At 40.8% G+C, this 17052-nt stretch overlaps 2 protein-coding genes across 2 annotated transcripts; one reads left to right on the top strand and one right to left on the bottom strand.

The window, feature by feature from the left end:
* Positions 1–4429: 4429 nt before the first annotated feature.
* Positions 4430–10427, top strand: pllp (plasmolipin). Its single transcript, XM_076732049.1, has 4 exons — positions 4430–4585; positions 8425–8598; positions 9324–9440; positions 10320–10427. The coding sequence occupies exons 1-4, from the start codon at positions 4430–4432 to the stop codon at positions 10425–10427; spliced, it is 555 nt and encodes a 184-aa protein (XP_076588164.1).
* Positions 10428–13090: 2663 nt separating this feature from the next.
* Positions 13091–17047, bottom strand: arl2bp (ADP-ribosylation factor-like 2 binding protein). The gene is made up of 7 exons (XM_076733288.1): positions 16956–17047; positions 16530–16599; positions 16250–16311; positions 15975–16081; positions 14699–14784; positions 14343–14439; positions 13091–14143 (listed from the first exon to the last, which is right to left on the bottom strand). The coding sequence occupies exons 1-7, from the start codon at positions 16972–16974 to the stop codon at positions 14045–14047; spliced, it is 540 nt and encodes a 179-aa protein (XP_076589403.1). The 5' UTR covers positions 16975–17047; the 3' UTR covers positions 13091–14044.
* Positions 17048–17052: the final 5 nt, after the last annotated feature.

The raw sequence follows: 17052 nt of genomic DNA, 5'->3' as shown, positions 1-17052 counted from the left end.
TGACATTTCAGATCACTAAAGTATCATATGTGTTAGCACTCACACGGAGAAAACTAAATGCAGATGCTTATTTCTTGTGCTGTTGTTAAACAGTGAGTAGAAGAGATCGTCACCATCGCAGTGATGATCCTGCTGACATAGACAGGATCAGATCTGTGCTCAGTGTCTATCTCTGAGTTTTTCAGGGCACCCTTGGAGTTGTCCAAGACTTCAAAGCAGATGTCCATTACATAGTCCTCAAACTGAGAGAGAGAGCAACAGGGAGATCAAGAGGAAACATAAGAGAGGAACAAGAACAACAAAAAAGACTCAACCCTTGATAGAACAGATTTCATATCAGATTTGTTCACCATTTGTCAGTCTGTGTGTATGTGTGTGTTTGTTCCACCACGTTCTGCCTGCCTGTCTGCCATCTATCCATCTTCTGTCTTCCTCTGTGCCCACCCAGTAAGCTGTGAAGGGACAAGCCCTTGTTTGTGTGGTTTGGTTACATTCTGACACCTCCTATCCACAAGTTTCCCCTGTCCAACAAAAAGATTTCCTGATGCCAAAGGCCCCGACTCTCCGCTGTCACACTGCTGAGACAACACACAGACATAATCAATCCATTGTCTGCGTTTGTTTGTCTGTGTGTGTGTGTGTGTGTGTGTGTGTGTGTGTGTGTGTGTGTGTGTGTGTGTGTGTGATTCCAGGGAATACTTTTGTTCTAATCCCAGGTTCCTATGTAAATGAGTAAATTAGTCCATCTTCATCAGAGAGGTGCACCACATCATATGGTACACACACAAACACACACACACACATACACACACACACACACACACACACACACACACACACAGGTCATGTTTCAGGAAAACAAGGTCTTTTACTGACCTCAGCCTCTCCATCACACCTAAGTGTCAGAGACTGACTCACATTCACAGGAAACAGAAGCAGCCAACAAGCAGAAACAACATCATAAATTCTGAATATAAATTATTTGATCATTTGAGGACCCTAGTCATGACAGCATTGTTCCATCATTTGTTGTTTTGATGATGCTGACAGAAAATGCTGTCTTGGAGTGATAATGTTTGAGTCTCCCATAAATGTTCAGTCAGGTTGATATGTGGTGCCATATAGTTTATGTTTGTCATGAGGGTACCAGACAGGTGAGAGGATGAGGGTACAAACCCCTGCTGAATCATGGAGAAAACACACCCAGTTTGTATTTGTCTATGCTTTTGCTGACTGGCTGAATCAAGACATGTTTGATTGTGACACAGAGTACAAACTAAAACTGTCAGGAGCTGCATGATAAAATTTAAATGTGGCCTCCTCATGGTTCCCATTTGTCTGTGGTATCCTCAGGTATTTGTAGCTGTCCTGAACATCTGCAATGCTGCCTTCAGGTAGTTCAACCCCCTCAGTTCTGACTACTTCCCTCTCTTTGATCTGCCCACATTTATCTAGTCCTAACGATATCCCGATGTTGTTGCTGTAGATCCTGCAAATGTGGATCAGGGAGTCGATGTTGCACTCATTCCTAGCATACAGCTTGATGTCATCCATGTAGAGGAGATGGCTGATGGTCGCTCTGCTTCAGAACTGGTATCCATAGCCACTCTTTGTGATGATCTGACTGAGGGGGTTCAGGCCTATGCAGAACAGTGGTGGTGATAGTGTATCACCATGGCATATGCCACACTTGATAGCCCCTAGAGTTGTTTTCCACAGCCCCATTGACTTCTTGATGAAAGCTTTTAGTGTCTTGTTGATGTTGTACAATTCCATGCATTCCAGCATCCATGTATGTAGAATTAAGTCATAGGCATTCTTGTATTCAATCCAGGTGGTGCACAGGTTGGTCTGTCTGGTCTTGCAGCTTTGGGTGACTGGTGCTTGACTCCCCTGGTATTGCTACCAATTCCTTTCTGGACCCTGCCCATGTATTGGACCATGTGTCTATTCATCTTAGCTGCTATGATGCCTGACAGGAGCTTCCATGTTGTACTGAGGCAGGTTATTAGTTAGTAGTTGGATGGGATCGCACCTTCTGGGGGTCCTTCATGATCGGCACCGTCCATCCTTAGGTCAACCACCCTGTGTGGGTCCCATTCATCAGTAGCTGGTTCATCTGTACTGCCAGGTGTTCATGGAATGCAGTTCCCTTCTTTAGCTAACAGGTGTGGAACATGCCCAGGCCTGGTGCTGTCCACCTCTTCATACCTGACACACTTTCTTGGATGTCTGCCATTGTGATGGCTACTGGTTCTTGTTCTGGGAAATCGCTGTGGTCTGTTCTTAGAATCACTTGCCACTTAGCATTGTTGTGATGCTTCTTTTTCCGTTATGCTCTTCCAGTACCTTTCAATCTCAGTTATGGGTGGATCTACTCTCGTGGTCTTACTGTGGCCACTGAGAGTACACCTTGGATGGTTTGTGGGGAACATCCTATTTATTCTCCTGGCTTCTGCTTCTCTAGTGTATCTCTTCAGGCGGGTAGCCAGAGCTGTGAATCTTTGCTTGGCAGTCTCTAGTGCCTTTGGTAAGGACAGTTGGTGGTACTTCCTGGGAGTCCCATTCATCCCCACACCTTTCTGGAGCTCTGAGAGTTGACTAACTTCTCTCCATGTTGCCTTGATCTCGGCCTCTCTCTCAGTGTTCAAATTGGGTGATAGGGTATTACGAGGTCTTTAAGATAAGATGGTGCTTTACCATTTAGAGGTTTTTAGGTAAGGCGACAGACTTTTCTAGATTTAACAGGGAGCCAATGCAGAGAGTCTAGTATGAAAGAAATATCCTTTCTTTTCTTATTTTTTTGTCAGATTACATGCTGCAGAGTCTTTAGCAATTTACTGGGGCAGACTGATAGTAAGGAATTGCAATGTGGAATTAACAAATGAGTGACTAGTTTTTGTGCATAATTTTGAGGCAAGATGTACTTGATTTTTACAACATTACATGGGTGAAAAAAAAAAAAGTCCTTCAAATTTGTTATACGTGGGAGATAAAGGACATATCCTGATCAATTACTTATCCTGATCATATACAACCAGTCAAACCAATTCCAGTTAAATTCTTCCTGATGGTTTGATTGTAGGATTTAGCTTTTTATTGTATGAAGACAAAACACTGACAAAACAATATAAAGAAGACAAGAACAGTAACAGTAAATACTGAGCAGTACATACAGGCCAGTTGATTGGATTTCACAGGGAACAGGGCTATCTCAGGTGTTATGTTGGTTAAATGTTGTCGTATACGTGTGTGTGTGTGTGTGTGTGTGTGTGTGTGTGTGTGTGTGTGTGTGTTTGTGTGTGTGTGTGTGTGTGCCCATGTATTACTCACGTTGTGGGGAGAAAAATCTGTTTACACAGTCACATATAGGGACAAAATACAGGCCCCCGCAATTTAAATCATTACATTTTAGGGTAAAGACTGAGGATAGGGTTACGGGTTAGGTAAGGTTAGGTTAGGTATAGGGTTAGGAATAGGCAAATACTGGTTAGGGTTAGGGTTAGGGTAAGTCTCCAGGAAATGAATGTAAGTCTATGTAATGTCCCCACAAGTGATGAAAACCCCCTTGTGTGTGTGTGTGTGTGTGTGTGTGTGTGTGTGTGTGTGTGTGTGTGTGTGTGTGTGCATTCTGAAGAATCAGTCTATGGGGTGGATGGGTGACAGAGAGAGAACTAAAGGAAAGTACAGCAAGAGAAGTTTTTAAAAAAAGAATTAATAACAAAAGGATTTTTCTTTTAAGTAAAAAAAAGTTACAGTATTCTATCAGGCCACATGTCATTTATTAAACTCAGTAAAGCAAAGATCCTCACCAAGAGGGCGTCACTGAGTCCATTGTTTCTTTTGCCAATTTCCTCCTCCAAGTTTTCAAACACATTAATGAGTCACTCAGGTGAGAGGCCTCTGAAAGCCATATGGGCGGTGTCAGGAGGAGATGTGTGTGTGTGTGTGTGTGTGTGTGTGAGAGAGAGAGAGAGAGAGAGAGAGAGAGAGAGAGAGAGAGAGAGAGAGAGAGAGAGAGGGCAAAGTGTAGAGACTCATACCACCTCCATTAGACACCTGTCAGTGCAGGTGGAGAGAGTGACTGTTGGATATTATTTCACTGGAGGGCTCCTCTAACTCACTGGATTTTTCTGTTCTTTATTAACAATCAAGACTTTATGTGTTTTTAATATAATATTCTATATTCAATATTTGCTTTTTAACACAGCTACACTTTAATACGAAGCTTTAGTTTTTGCTTCTGCGACCAGTGGATGTGGTCAATGGTTACTGAATCCTAACGTTCAGGTATTGTTTGAGGACTGACAACTGTTGGAGGAGGAAATTTTCATCACAGACGGTTATTCTGAGACTGAATCTTCAGTCTTAAGGAGTTTGTTTTTGCTGCTGTTTCTGAGACACCCATCTTCACATAAGCTGTGGGATCATGGCAGACTTCCCGTCCAAGGTTACCACGGAGACCAGCTCACCCCAATCTCAGCAGGGGGGCAACAGCCTTCGAGGACTGACTGGAACGGTCACCAATATGATGGACATGTCCTTTATTCGAAGCATTCCAGCCATCCTCATGATGGCAGAAATAGTATGTAACAAACTGCTTTTATTCTGTTCGACCACATCTATGTGATGATCTATCTCCAAACACTTTCCGACTTCCTTACGACCTACGTGGCTCTCTGGCGCAGGTCCATTTTTTCCTATTCAATACATAAATCTTGGGGAAAAAAAAGGGTCACAAATATATAGTTTCAATTTTTAGAAAGACTAAGTAATTTCCGAAACAGTAGTGGCTGTGTAGTTTTTAGTTACTAAAAAGTGAACAGTGGATTTGTTGGGGATACGTTTCAGTTGCACATTAATACACGTTTGGTGCTCTGGAGAGTATTTATGGAAGCAGACCAGTGTATGTGTGATAACTCAAAATAAACTACAGGGTCCATGTTCATAATGAAGGAAAGTGTCACCCAGTGCAACAGTGTGGCTCACTGACATGTTTTTATACATTAATGGAGCTCTATGGTGCAGAGGAATAAGATACAACAGGCTCTGGGTATACAGGCAATACTTTATGGAAAGACCAAAATCAACAATATATTCATCCTAGTCTTTGTTGAGAGTAAAAAATATATAGACAATTTTACACATATGAAGTTGACTTGGTCCAATTCTTGGTCCAAAAACTGCCTGTCATGTTTTGTTCATGTCTCATGTAACAGAAGCGCCAATATTATAGCTAAAGAGCCAATGTGTGGATAGAGACTGGGTAATCTGGGACCAGGCGTTAACAGCAAACTACAGTATGTGATAATCTGTGCAAATTGCTGTGAACATTGCAGCTGCTTTAGATAAATTTATTTGTATACTTTCAGTCTTTATCTGATGCCACAGGAATTTGAATACATGTCAACAAGCTTCAGTTTGTGCACCATAAATGCCACAGACTATCTTTCAACACAAAGCATGACTGTTACACATCAAAGCCTCTGCTGTTTTGCTTGGCAGTGTGCACCAGGTTAGTAACACACTTATGCCTGGTGAGGAGCTGAGAGCTGAAAATGAAACTGATAAGGATTTGTCCTTCATTTGTACATCAGTGAGATTGTGGGAGGCAGCAGGACAGCTATGTTATGGTTGCTCTAATCTTTGGTTCCAGGGTTGAATGGAGTACAGAAGCAATCAGTTTCAACTCAAACTGGTGGTCAAAGCGGTTTATGTGCACTAAGCTGTGTGCACACAGAGGACATGTGACCGGCTAGATGATGACAGGCTGAGGAGAACTTTGTCCCCTGAAGGCCCCATCCCATCCTGTCACACCCCTCTGACATCGCATTCCCAGTGGGTCAGATGTTTACAATACATCGACTTAACATTTGGTATCATTGCCTTTAAATTGTTTAGCTTCATTACACTGAACCTATAGCTTACTCTTCAGGGACAGAAGCACAATGTTCATATATGATCTGACTGACTTTTCCACCTCTCCATGCTTTATGAGTTGCAGGCTATATTGGTTATTGATGGTATTGTAGTAGTATGGCCAGTTAGGTAGTAGTCACCAGTAGTGTAAGTTTGTGAGATGTGGCAGGTAAGCCTTGAGGTAAAAATAAGGCAAATCTATACCCACTAATCTGCAATAAAAAAGTCCATTTAATTCTGTTTATGTTTTAACATCCCTCGCAAATGACATCTTTTCAGCCCAAATATTCAAGAAAATCATCAGCAGCAATAATGAGTGTTTCTGTTACTAAAGTAGTTCCAATGTGATGGCACCTTTCACTGAGGAAGGTCACAGCGTGTTTCACAAAAAAGCAATAAGACCAAAAAAAAGAAAGAAAAAAGGAACAAACATTAAAACAAAAGCAACAACTGACCTTAAAAAAGATAAAATTCCGAACACTAAACAGCATAAGACGAGACAAAAGGCCACTTTGAATAAATGAGTCTTTAGCTGCTTCTTAAAGGTGTCAACTGAACACAGATCAGTAGGAAGAGTGTTTCACAATGTCGGAGCAACCGCTTCATGAGGCACGATCACCTTATGATTTTAGTCGAGCGCGAGGGCCAAACAGTAAGCACTGGTCAGAAGACCAAAGTGACCTTCTGTTGATATAAGGATGGAGCAGGTCAGAGAGAGAAAACAGGAACCCATAGGTACCCAAATAGGAGTCCTGTCTACACCGCTGCTTTTAGTGTTACACAATTGTTACTTATGTAATGTGAGCTAATTTATTGCTAGTTGCTGCTGTGACAGATGGCATTATTCATCTTGTTTAAATGGCTACAGTTATGATGTCCAAAGGTTAATAAGCTGTGAACACAGCCTCATAATTGTGAAACCCTTTAAGCTTAAAGAGTGGAACTGCAGGGTCAGGTGCATTGATGAGAGCAGTTTTAAAGCAAGACTACCCCTGCTCACTTTTACATCTGTCTGAAATGTGACAAGTAGAGAACAGTCATGAAGTCAGAAAACTGATTCAGTACTGTGAGTCACACAGCAATCTGCAAACATTACCCACCACAAACCACTGGGCATGCCAGACCAAGCAAGACCATAGCAGCAAATGCTGAGTGTATTGAATTGAGCAAGAGTACAATTCATACTTCTGAATTAAATCTTTCAAGTCACTTTAAATGACTGATACATAATAAAGATTTGTGAAAAATATCCGATAGAAACAAATTATGTATACTTGTTAACCAGAAAGATATTATGCATATACTCATGAGGAGGGGGCAGAGGGGATGCAATATTAATAAATAGCATGCCCCATGTATATTGCATTTTAAGTCATATCTGTACAGTGTATAAATGCTGGAACTTGCTGCAGAGTGCGTAGTGTAACTTCATAGATCTTTAAACACCGGCAGTGAAAAGATAAACTTCTAGTATAAGTAATTGTGTTATAACCCTTTGTGTCATGACAGTGTAGTGATATTAAAGAGGTTTAATAGCGATAAACAAAGTTAGACAACGAACGTGCCCCCAGCTGTGGATCATGGTAATATTTTAATTTTTGTCAGAAAGTTAAGGTTATCTTCTGTTACTCTTGTTCAGAACAGGTCTTAAGTTCCGTGCTTTGTAAAGGTCAGAGTACCCATCTGTGTGTATCTATGTGTATCAGGTGTGTAAAAAGTGAAACCTGAGCCCCACACGGATAATAGACTGTCCTTTTGTGTCCTCTGTCGTGGGACCAAAGCAGAGAGATACAGAGGCAAAGAGAGGAGGCTTGTGTGGTTCTGTCTGGATGACGTCTGTGTTTTACAGATCCTATATGATGGATTTTTGGTTTAAATTTCAGATATTAACGTGCTTTAAAAAAAAACAAGATCTTTGTTTGTGATAGCGTCTGTAATATTTTATATTGACCACTTTGGTCTAGATTGAAATATCTAAACACTATATTGGACTGATTTGATGTGAAATTGTGAACAGATTTTCATGTTCCCCAGAGGATGAAACCCACTGACATTGGTGATCCCCTGACTTTTCCTCTAGAGCAACCAGTGGATTGACACGAGTGGTTTTGACAGCAATATCTCAATGGAATGTGGATGGAATGATTAAAAATAGGGTTCATACATTCATGTTCCTCTTAGGATGAACTGAAATGAACTTTTCATAAGGTCAAAATTTCACTCTGTCTTTCTCACTGCTTTATGACCAAATACTTGCACAACGAATTCCCATCAAGTTGTACTGCACTTTGTGTTTAGTGGTAGTTAGCAAATAGTAGCACATTAACACTCTGAACTAAGATGATGAACATGGTGAACCTACCTGCAAAACATTAGCATGTTAGCACTCTGTCATTGTGTCCATGTTGTCCATTTAGTTAAAAGTTAGCCTTGTTCAAGGATGGATGCACTTTATCTCTCTTCTTATTATTGGTCTGTCTTGCTTTCTCTCTGTCACTTCTCTAGTTTCTGGGGCTGCTCCACTGGGCATTGATAGCCAGCACCGTCTATGCTGTGCTGCCAGCATATGGTTGGGTGATGTTTGTGGCTGTCACTACGTGGATCCTCACCACCATCCTCTTCTTCATGATCCTGTTCGGTGCCCCCCGAAAACTCACTGCCGTCCCCTGGCAGCTAACGGTAGGCAAGGATGAGGAAAGGGAATAATGAAGATCAGTCATGAGGTGTTGCTTTAATGCTAAATTGTTGTTACAGCCGCACAAAGACAGCAATAAGTACAGATAAATAGACAAAGTAAGGGAGTGAAGAAAGTACCTTCTGGCATTAATTTCAAATTTCAAGTATTTCTTTATCGCATTAAACATTAATGACTAAAAAAGCTACAACGAAAGCCAAACTTTAAAAATAGACATCATTGGCTATTGTTTGCGGAGCATTTAAAACTCAAATCCTGCCCCCTTCCAACCAGTAAGAAGAGCACAGACATCTGTCATGTGAAATCACCGAAACTGTTGTAAATTTGGCAGAAAATATGTTTTCAGGCCCTTTAAAATGATATCATAAACACCACAGAGTCTCCCTTTGCAGCTAATATTAGCTGTATCCAGGTCTGGACTGGCCCAGAAGAAACACTCTGATGAGATGCCTTTGATCATAAAATGCTTCAGTGATGGTGCATCAACAAGAGTGAGGCAACACGATTTAGACTGAAGTGTTACTGTCAAGGATCGAGGACGGTTTGAGGTTGAGTTCAAATTAAAAGTAGCTGACAAAATAGCATAATGAAGTAGGTTATGAAATGATGCTAGGACAGTGGTTCAAGGAAACAGATAACAAAATGGGACACCAGGGCGGTCAGGAGAAGCTCTGATAAAATGTGGCTAATGTTTCTCCTCTTCTGCTAGGTGATGGTGTATTACGGCGTAGCCACTGTCCTCTATCTGACCGCCTTCCTCACCAACGCAGCATCTGTCACGCCTTTTTCATTCAGCTACTTCTATGGACATCTGGCAGCTGCCGCTGTAAGACGCCTTCCTCATTCCCTCTTACTGCCATCATTGTTTGGCTAGGTGTGTTTCTGATAGCATGTTTACTTATGAGGCTGTGGCAGGTACACACACCTGAAAGTTGAAGATGTGAGAGAGGCAGTGGGAGAAGCAGGGTGAGGCTAAGTTACCTTTGTACCACAGCTGCTGCTCACTCCTCCCCTTTGCTGTTTGATGTCAATGTTCAATGTACAAAAAGAAAAAAAAAACAGGGAGTGAGAGAGTGAGGGAGGTGGATGTAGGGCAGTAGATAAAAAGGTAATGGGTGTGTTCATGTGTGTGTGTGACACAAAACTCACAAAGCTCACCAGTGCCACGAAGTGCAAGCTGCAAATGATGTTTTATAGTCTCTTCCACAGGCTAAAGTCCCTGTTGTTTTACAGCTATGGTAGCATTTACATGATTTAACACACACATACACACACACACACACACACACACACACACACACACACACACACACACACAAGTTCTTGACTTATGTTCTTCCACAAACTCTTATCAGTTGCGTTTTACTGCCTTTGAAGCATACCAGTGGAGATAGCTCCATGTTTAAAAGGTCTAATGGTGGATTGGGGCCTTGTTAAAGCTGGTAATTCACAAGAACTTGGAATCTTTAGAGATGTGAAAAAGTAAAGATGCAAACTCGTCTTTGATTTATGTCAGATGTTGAGGAACTGAGACTTTTGCTTTGCCTCCTGAAATCATTTAAGTGGTGTAATTGTCTCTCTTTCACACCCAATGTCTCTCTGTCTGCCTGTGTGTGTGTGTGTGTGTGTGTGTGTGTGTGTGTGTGTGTGTGTGTGTGTGTCTGTCTGTCTGTCTGTCTGTCTGTCTGTCTGTCTGTCTGTTCAGTTTTTTGGTGCTGTGGTGACGGTGCTGTACGGTGTCAGTGCTTTCTTCACCTATCTGGACTGGAAGGGAGATGGAGGAAATGCTGCCACCAGCACAGTGCCGACCTAGGACTCCAACTGTGTGATGCAGATCTTGGGGAAAAAAATTCTTCACATTCTCTTTCCCTTGAATATTATGGTTATTTGAATAGTCTGGTGTTGATACTCAACTGTCAGCACAGTGTCATTTGATTATTACTGCTGACTGTGGTAACCCAAATCCTGACCTGAGCTTCACCCCAGCATTAACAATAATATGAAACCTGATTCAGACAGATGATATCTATACATTACTTTTCAGTCAAATAACTCAATCACTCAATAAACTTTTACCTTCACATTCTGAAAATGAATTACATACTGTATCAGTACTGGATTATCCACATAAAATGTGGCTCTTGATACTGTATCACTTTCATGAAGGGGATCTGGTCAACTGCACTTTGTCCACAAAACCAGGCCGCCCCAGTAATAATAATACATCAATCATACAAATACAGCCAGCTGTGTAAACAGTTGTTAATACCACGGATTCAGACAAAAACATATTTCCAAAAATCAATGAAGCTGATGAGATAAAACATTAAATATATTGTCTTTGTACTGTTCTCAGGTGAGTATATATCAAGAAGGGTTAACAAATTATCTCATTCTGTTTTATACCGACTTCTTTAAAATAGTAAACACCTCTTTACAACCTGGTATTTTTCCTAGCTCTCTCAAATCTTCAATTGTTAAATCACTTTTAAAGACGCCCACTCAAGGCCCATAATCCACAAGCAGATGATGGACCACATGGCACCCAATAAAGTACAGGATCTCTACCAATCTGGCTTTTGCCCCAATCATAGTACAGAAACAGCCCTGGTCAAGATTATCAATGATGTAAGAATAAATATTGACACTGGTAGAGTTTCTGTTTTAGTATAATTGGATAAACGTGTGGCATTTGACACTATTGATCATGATATACTTTGGAGATTTGTCTGGGCTGGCCTATCTGGTTCTGATGTTCGTGCTTGTCTTCGGAATTTCAGCTCCAGTCCAGTCAGCTAGACTACTGTAATGTGTTGCTCACAGCAATAAATATCTAAAAAGCATCGCAATCCACTGCAGCTACTCCAGAATGCAGCTGCCAGAGTTTAACTAGATAAAGGAAATATGACCATATAACACCTGTGCTGAGCTGGTTATGCTGGCTTCACATGCTAGTGAGCGATGAAGCAGCTAGAACCCTCAGGTCATCTGGAGCAGACCTTCCAGTTATTCCCTGGGTCTCCATGAAAACCGGTGAAGCTGCTTTTAGCTTTTATGCTCAGAGCCACTGGAACATCCTTCCCAATCATGTTAGGTATGCTGCATCTTTTAAAACAAAACTGAAAAGACTCCTCTTTAGCTGCACATTTCAGTAGTCTGGTTTGCAGGTCTTAAGAGTTTTTATCTAATTTTTACTTCTTTTATTGGTTTAACTCATGTGTTTTACCATCTTAATTGTCAACAGATGGTCTTAATCAATATTTTGGCATGGCTTTTAACTCACATGTATTATTTGTTTAATAGTCTTTGCTTATGTCTAATGTTCTATCTTTACACTCCACATAGTTTTTGTGGCTGAAACTGCTATGGTAGTTCACAGTCTGTGCAGTATATTGTATATGTACATGTTTGCCTGTAACCAAAACTGCAACTTGTTGCTAGCAGTTAGCGGTAAGCCAAATTAATGGCTGCTGGACGTAGCTTCAAACCTAATGTACAAATATGAGAGGGGTGTCATTCTTCACAACTAACTCTTCGGAAAGCAGATAACATTTCCCAATATGTTAAACTATTCCTTTAAAGTAAACTTATCCAACTATGCAACAAGACTTCAGACTGCAAAACAAAGCAAAAAACGTGAATTGGACTGCAGAGTAAATGCAGTTATTTGTTCATATTCTAAATAACATACTCTGTCACTGTCATGAATCTTGATAATAACCAAATATTGTAAAAGTGTTTTTGTATACCGTGGGATCAGTTTTGGTGAAATTTGTTTGAAAAAATGCCTCAAAATATCAATATCAATATTTAGTCTGAACTGCTCTAAAGTCGTGTTCTTGGTTTGTCGATGATGTAAAGATCAGATTCACAGTGTTCTGTATTTTCATCCCTGTGTGAATTCGTCTAGTGTGGAGTACTAAGTGGTCTCATCTATCAAAGAGAAACGTGGAAGCAGAATAAGTGAAAGTTTAAGATGTCTTGTTTACAGAGTGCAGTTGTTGTTGCAGTGGTTACACTGACGAGCACAGTACTGAAGCCTGCACCAGAGCAGCTCCATGTTGTGCCGTGTGTGTCTCTTGTGTTAGCTTTCTGTCTTGTCACCCTGATAACCTGACACTGCAGTGCAGAATAGACTGTATGCACAGTATCTGTCCTGTAGAAATCCACTTTGATTTCTTCTGCTGAAAATCCAGGCTCCCATAGAAACTCATGAATTCCCCATGGACCAAGCCAAAGCACTGATGACAAATTGAAAAACGTACATGGAAAAATTGACTGTTCTACTCAAACGTTCTGCAGGACATTAGCAACTCTTCAAATATCATCCCACTAAGCATCCATAAAGCTGTGGAAAAAGTGTATAACATATTTTTGATTTATGATATCATGCTCAACGCCTGTTGTATGTGCCTTAATTAAATATGTGGTGAGTGCTGGGGCTCAACCATACAAGTGTTCAAATAAAGCACTTGGTTTTTTCAATGTAAGGCTTTTACCCATTTATTTGAAAAAACCTTTTGACTAACAAATCAACAGTATTTCACCAGTGACATAAATATACTTTTTCTTTAACAGCTGTCATGTTAAGACAAGTAGAAAACACTTAAACAGCAGGCACGCACGCACGCACACAATCACCAGGTATGTTAAACATCACTTTCACAGGCACAAAACTCAATCCAATGAGCTTCAAACGGACAAAATAATTTAAAACTTCATAAAACATACATGAGTTCTGCTATATTATGAAAAAGCATTGCAGGCAAAGAGGGCAGACTGAAACATTCAGTCATATCAAATGGCTTCTCCTGCTTACTAGCTGATTTGTTGATGCCCTTCACATAAGAGCCAGTAGGGTGACCTGAAGAAGTCTAATACCAGTTCCAGAGCTTTGAGTATCTCGTCCCCAACCAGGCAGGACTAATAAACACTAAATCTTAGTAAAATCTGTGTGAATAAGAGGATGAAAGCAAGATTCGGCCACTCACCTACAAATTCCAATTTAACTAACTTGAATATTTCAAGTAGCCATAAGGTCCAGTGCACTGGATGGGGAGTAGAAAGAAGCCAAAACCCATATAGAGGCTCTTAAACACAAATACCATCCCACCACATAAAACACAGAGGAATGCATGTGTGAATTTGCCGTTTGAGGCCATTTGTGCACAGACTGTAGATTTACAGGGAATGCATCCAGCAGCTCGCCATCCAGGGGTGTTGCTAAAGGAATACAACTGCTGCCCCAACCCCCATCCCATATCCATAAGAACCATCTCAGGTGCTGCCCAATCACCAGTACTCTTGTCACCATCAGAGTACAAAACTCACAAAAACCACTGACAACTACTTTCTGAAGTCAGAACAAAATTTTACATAAGCATATTGAGGAGGACGCAATTGAAACGTTGGACTGTGAGTGTGTGAGTGTCACTGCGATTCAGTGGAGCCAGTGTGTTTGGAGCCTGCAGGGATCAGAGACGTGACCACCAGCCCTTGAGTCAGGTCCAGACCTCGTCCCTCCTTCTCCTAGAAATACACAGATTCATGCAGCTGGTATTAAAGCAAAGCATCATAAACAGGAGTCCTAATTACCTGTTTCTGATTAATCAACAGAAATCAGACAAGTCTCAAAGTGCCTGAACACAGGCTGGGGCTGACAGCAAAGAAGAGACCAGTCTCACTGAAAAGGGGTTTAAAGATGTTCTGCAGGTTGCAGACAACTCACAGCTCTGTATTCCAGAAGCATCTCCTTGAAGGCCATAAAGTCAGTGAATGTCAGCAGCATGTCAAAGATGTCACCGGGCACCTCCTCTTTGTGTTGCCTTCAGATGGAAGGGAGACATAAGGTGAATGTCATCACAGTGTAATTTTCTGTGTAACTTTGTGCCACCTAGTTGTCTGTTGCAGAATAACATGAGAAACAGGTGCATTGAACACACTGCTGTAGGAGCTGAGAGGTTGCTTTCAATGACACCATTTATGTCACCAATTGAATTAAAGTGGCTGAGTTGCTGTAGAGGAAAACACTATACACAACACAACAAAATGGCCTTAGGGGAGAGGTGTGAGGTCACATCTTACATGAGCAGCTCTATGAAAGTGTCCATGTTGAAGCCGGGCAGCCGCTCCACCAGCTGCTGCTCCAGGTATTTCTCCAGCAGGTCAACCTACACAACAGCCATGAGCATTATTATGCTGTCAAATTCAGTCAAGTCAAAGTCTGTCAAATAATACATATTAATATATTAATATTATGCCCTTCAGTTTTTCAATCTTCACTTTCATTTCTTTCTTTCTTTTCTTTTTCTTTTTGACCCTGATCAGCACAACACCAACAGGTCCAGCCTGCCAACCTGCAGCAGCATTTACAGGTACATTAGCTGCAGAGTGCAGAATGACGTGACAGGCTTTAGGCCTTGCAGCTGTTGTGAGGAACAATGTAAAAAAAAAAATCATCACACAATAATCTTGTGGTTGCTCAGATGTATTTGCACTTATTTTTGAAAGATAGGGCTTAAACCAACTCTTTCCACAACCAATGACTCACCCACCCACCCATTCTAATGTTTTCGAACTCCTTCATTACTTTGACCAAAAAAAATCCTAAGAGGAAAAAACTGAAACGCTCCAAGAGCTGAACAGCTGGGAAGGTGATGATGATGATGAGGGTTCTCCATCACAACTTTTCACTTCTGTTTTTAAAAAAAAAAAAGAAAAGAAAAGAAAAGAAAAAGCTCAGCACAGAACTTGTGAATAAAAAGAATCACAAAGTTTTCTCCAGGTTTGAAGACTGATTCATCATCTAAAGCCAGGCAGCAGTCACAACAAACTGTTCTGCTAAATTTAACCACGAAAATGACTGTAGATTGGGTTAGATATGGTGTGTAACATAACTCTATATAGTTTATTTTGGAATATTTCAGGCCATGAGAGACATGTCATTCTTCTCAACACAAACTTCAGTGATATCTGATCAAACATAGTTTTGTTAAGTTTCCCGTCCTTTTATTCTCAGTGCATGGCTGCATCAAAAATGTCAATTTATTTAAATTCTTTTGTTCTTTTTTGATTGTAGTGGCCTTGTCTGAACTTGCATTGTACAATAAGATGAGGAATAAGTTTTGTTTTTGTTTTTTTTTTAAATGCTGGAAACAATAAAATGGAGCTTTTTTCTTTTTACCGATTAACTGAAGCAATAATCGACTGATTAATTCATTCTCAAAATAGTGAGTTGTAGCCCGAAATTATGTTCAATACATAGCTATTTTCAGGAATATGATCCTCAGACAGACATGTTATATTCTTTGACAACAGGAATGGGAGTTATTTGATAACAGTGAGATTTCCAGCAACTCACATATTCATTAAAGATGGGTGTGTAGCTGAGCTTGTTCTCGTCAGAGTCCTCAAACTCCACGTAGTGTTTCTCCATGAAGCTTTGCTGAAGCTGCTGGAACTCCTCCTCTAAAAAAAAGTTATAGACATGCAGAATATCACAGAACTTCACCATTAATTGGTGAATCACTGAAGATGCAAATGCTGGCCTCTCTGATTCATTTTTAAAGTATTTTCCTACAAGTCTACGTCTTGAACTCGTGACAAAGTACTATAAAGCATTGAAAAAAGTCCTACCCATGATGATGTCCTCTATGTAGCCAATGACAGCATCAAAAGCGGCGTCTGCAGCTGAGGAACTGGAGGGAGAGAAATAAGTGAGCTCAAGTTAAAGGTAGACTTCAGGAATATGAAGCAGTAACTATGAACATGACGTTACAGTGGAGCCACAGAGGGCCTGCTGTAAATCTATCATCTATACAGTACAGTAATCAAGACGTGGTTTTGAACTTGTTCTGACAGGGTTAAGACTCGATGTGGGCTTGCCTCAGAGGGCAGAAAGCTGTGGACAACCAACCTGGACACAGCAAAGTTTTCTTCGTCCATGTCAACCATTTCTACGATGTTCTCTCCACAGCTTCGGATATCTGGAGAACGAGGGACGGCAACACCTGAATCCTTATGTTTTCGCCAAGTTAGCTGCTATGTTACACAGCTCTGGTAACAAGCACATGCCATATTTAACAACCCCCCAATCTTTATGTTCAATCACAAGGCTTATCGTCTGGCCTGATAAGTTTTGGTCGTTGCTGAACAATAACGCTCGCTGGCTAAGTAAAGGTTAGCTAACATTAGCTTAACACATGTAGCTAACAGACAGTCAAATGAATACGAACTGTCAAAGTTCGTTAACTACATTTTGTATTTTTTCCAATAAGAAGATGACTTTACACCTTCCTTGAGTTGCATTAATGTGAGTTAAGTGAATATAACATATACTTACTTCTTTCCTGGATGTCCATGTTGTTTAAATAAATCAGTAACGTGGATGGTAAATACCAAACGTAACGTCGTTCCCAAGGAAACGGCGAACATGTGTG

The sequence above is a fragment of the Chaetodon auriga genome, chromosome 6 (assembly GCF_051107435.1).
Source record: "Chaetodon auriga isolate fChaAug3 chromosome 6, fChaAug3.hap1, whole genome shotgun sequence".
Lineage (NCBI taxonomy): Eukaryota > Metazoa > Chordata > Actinopteri > Chaetodontiformes > Chaetodontidae > Chaetodon > Chaetodon auriga.
The sequence above is the reverse complement of the archived record's forward strand: the minus strand, read 5'-3'. Positions and strand labels throughout refer to the sequence as shown.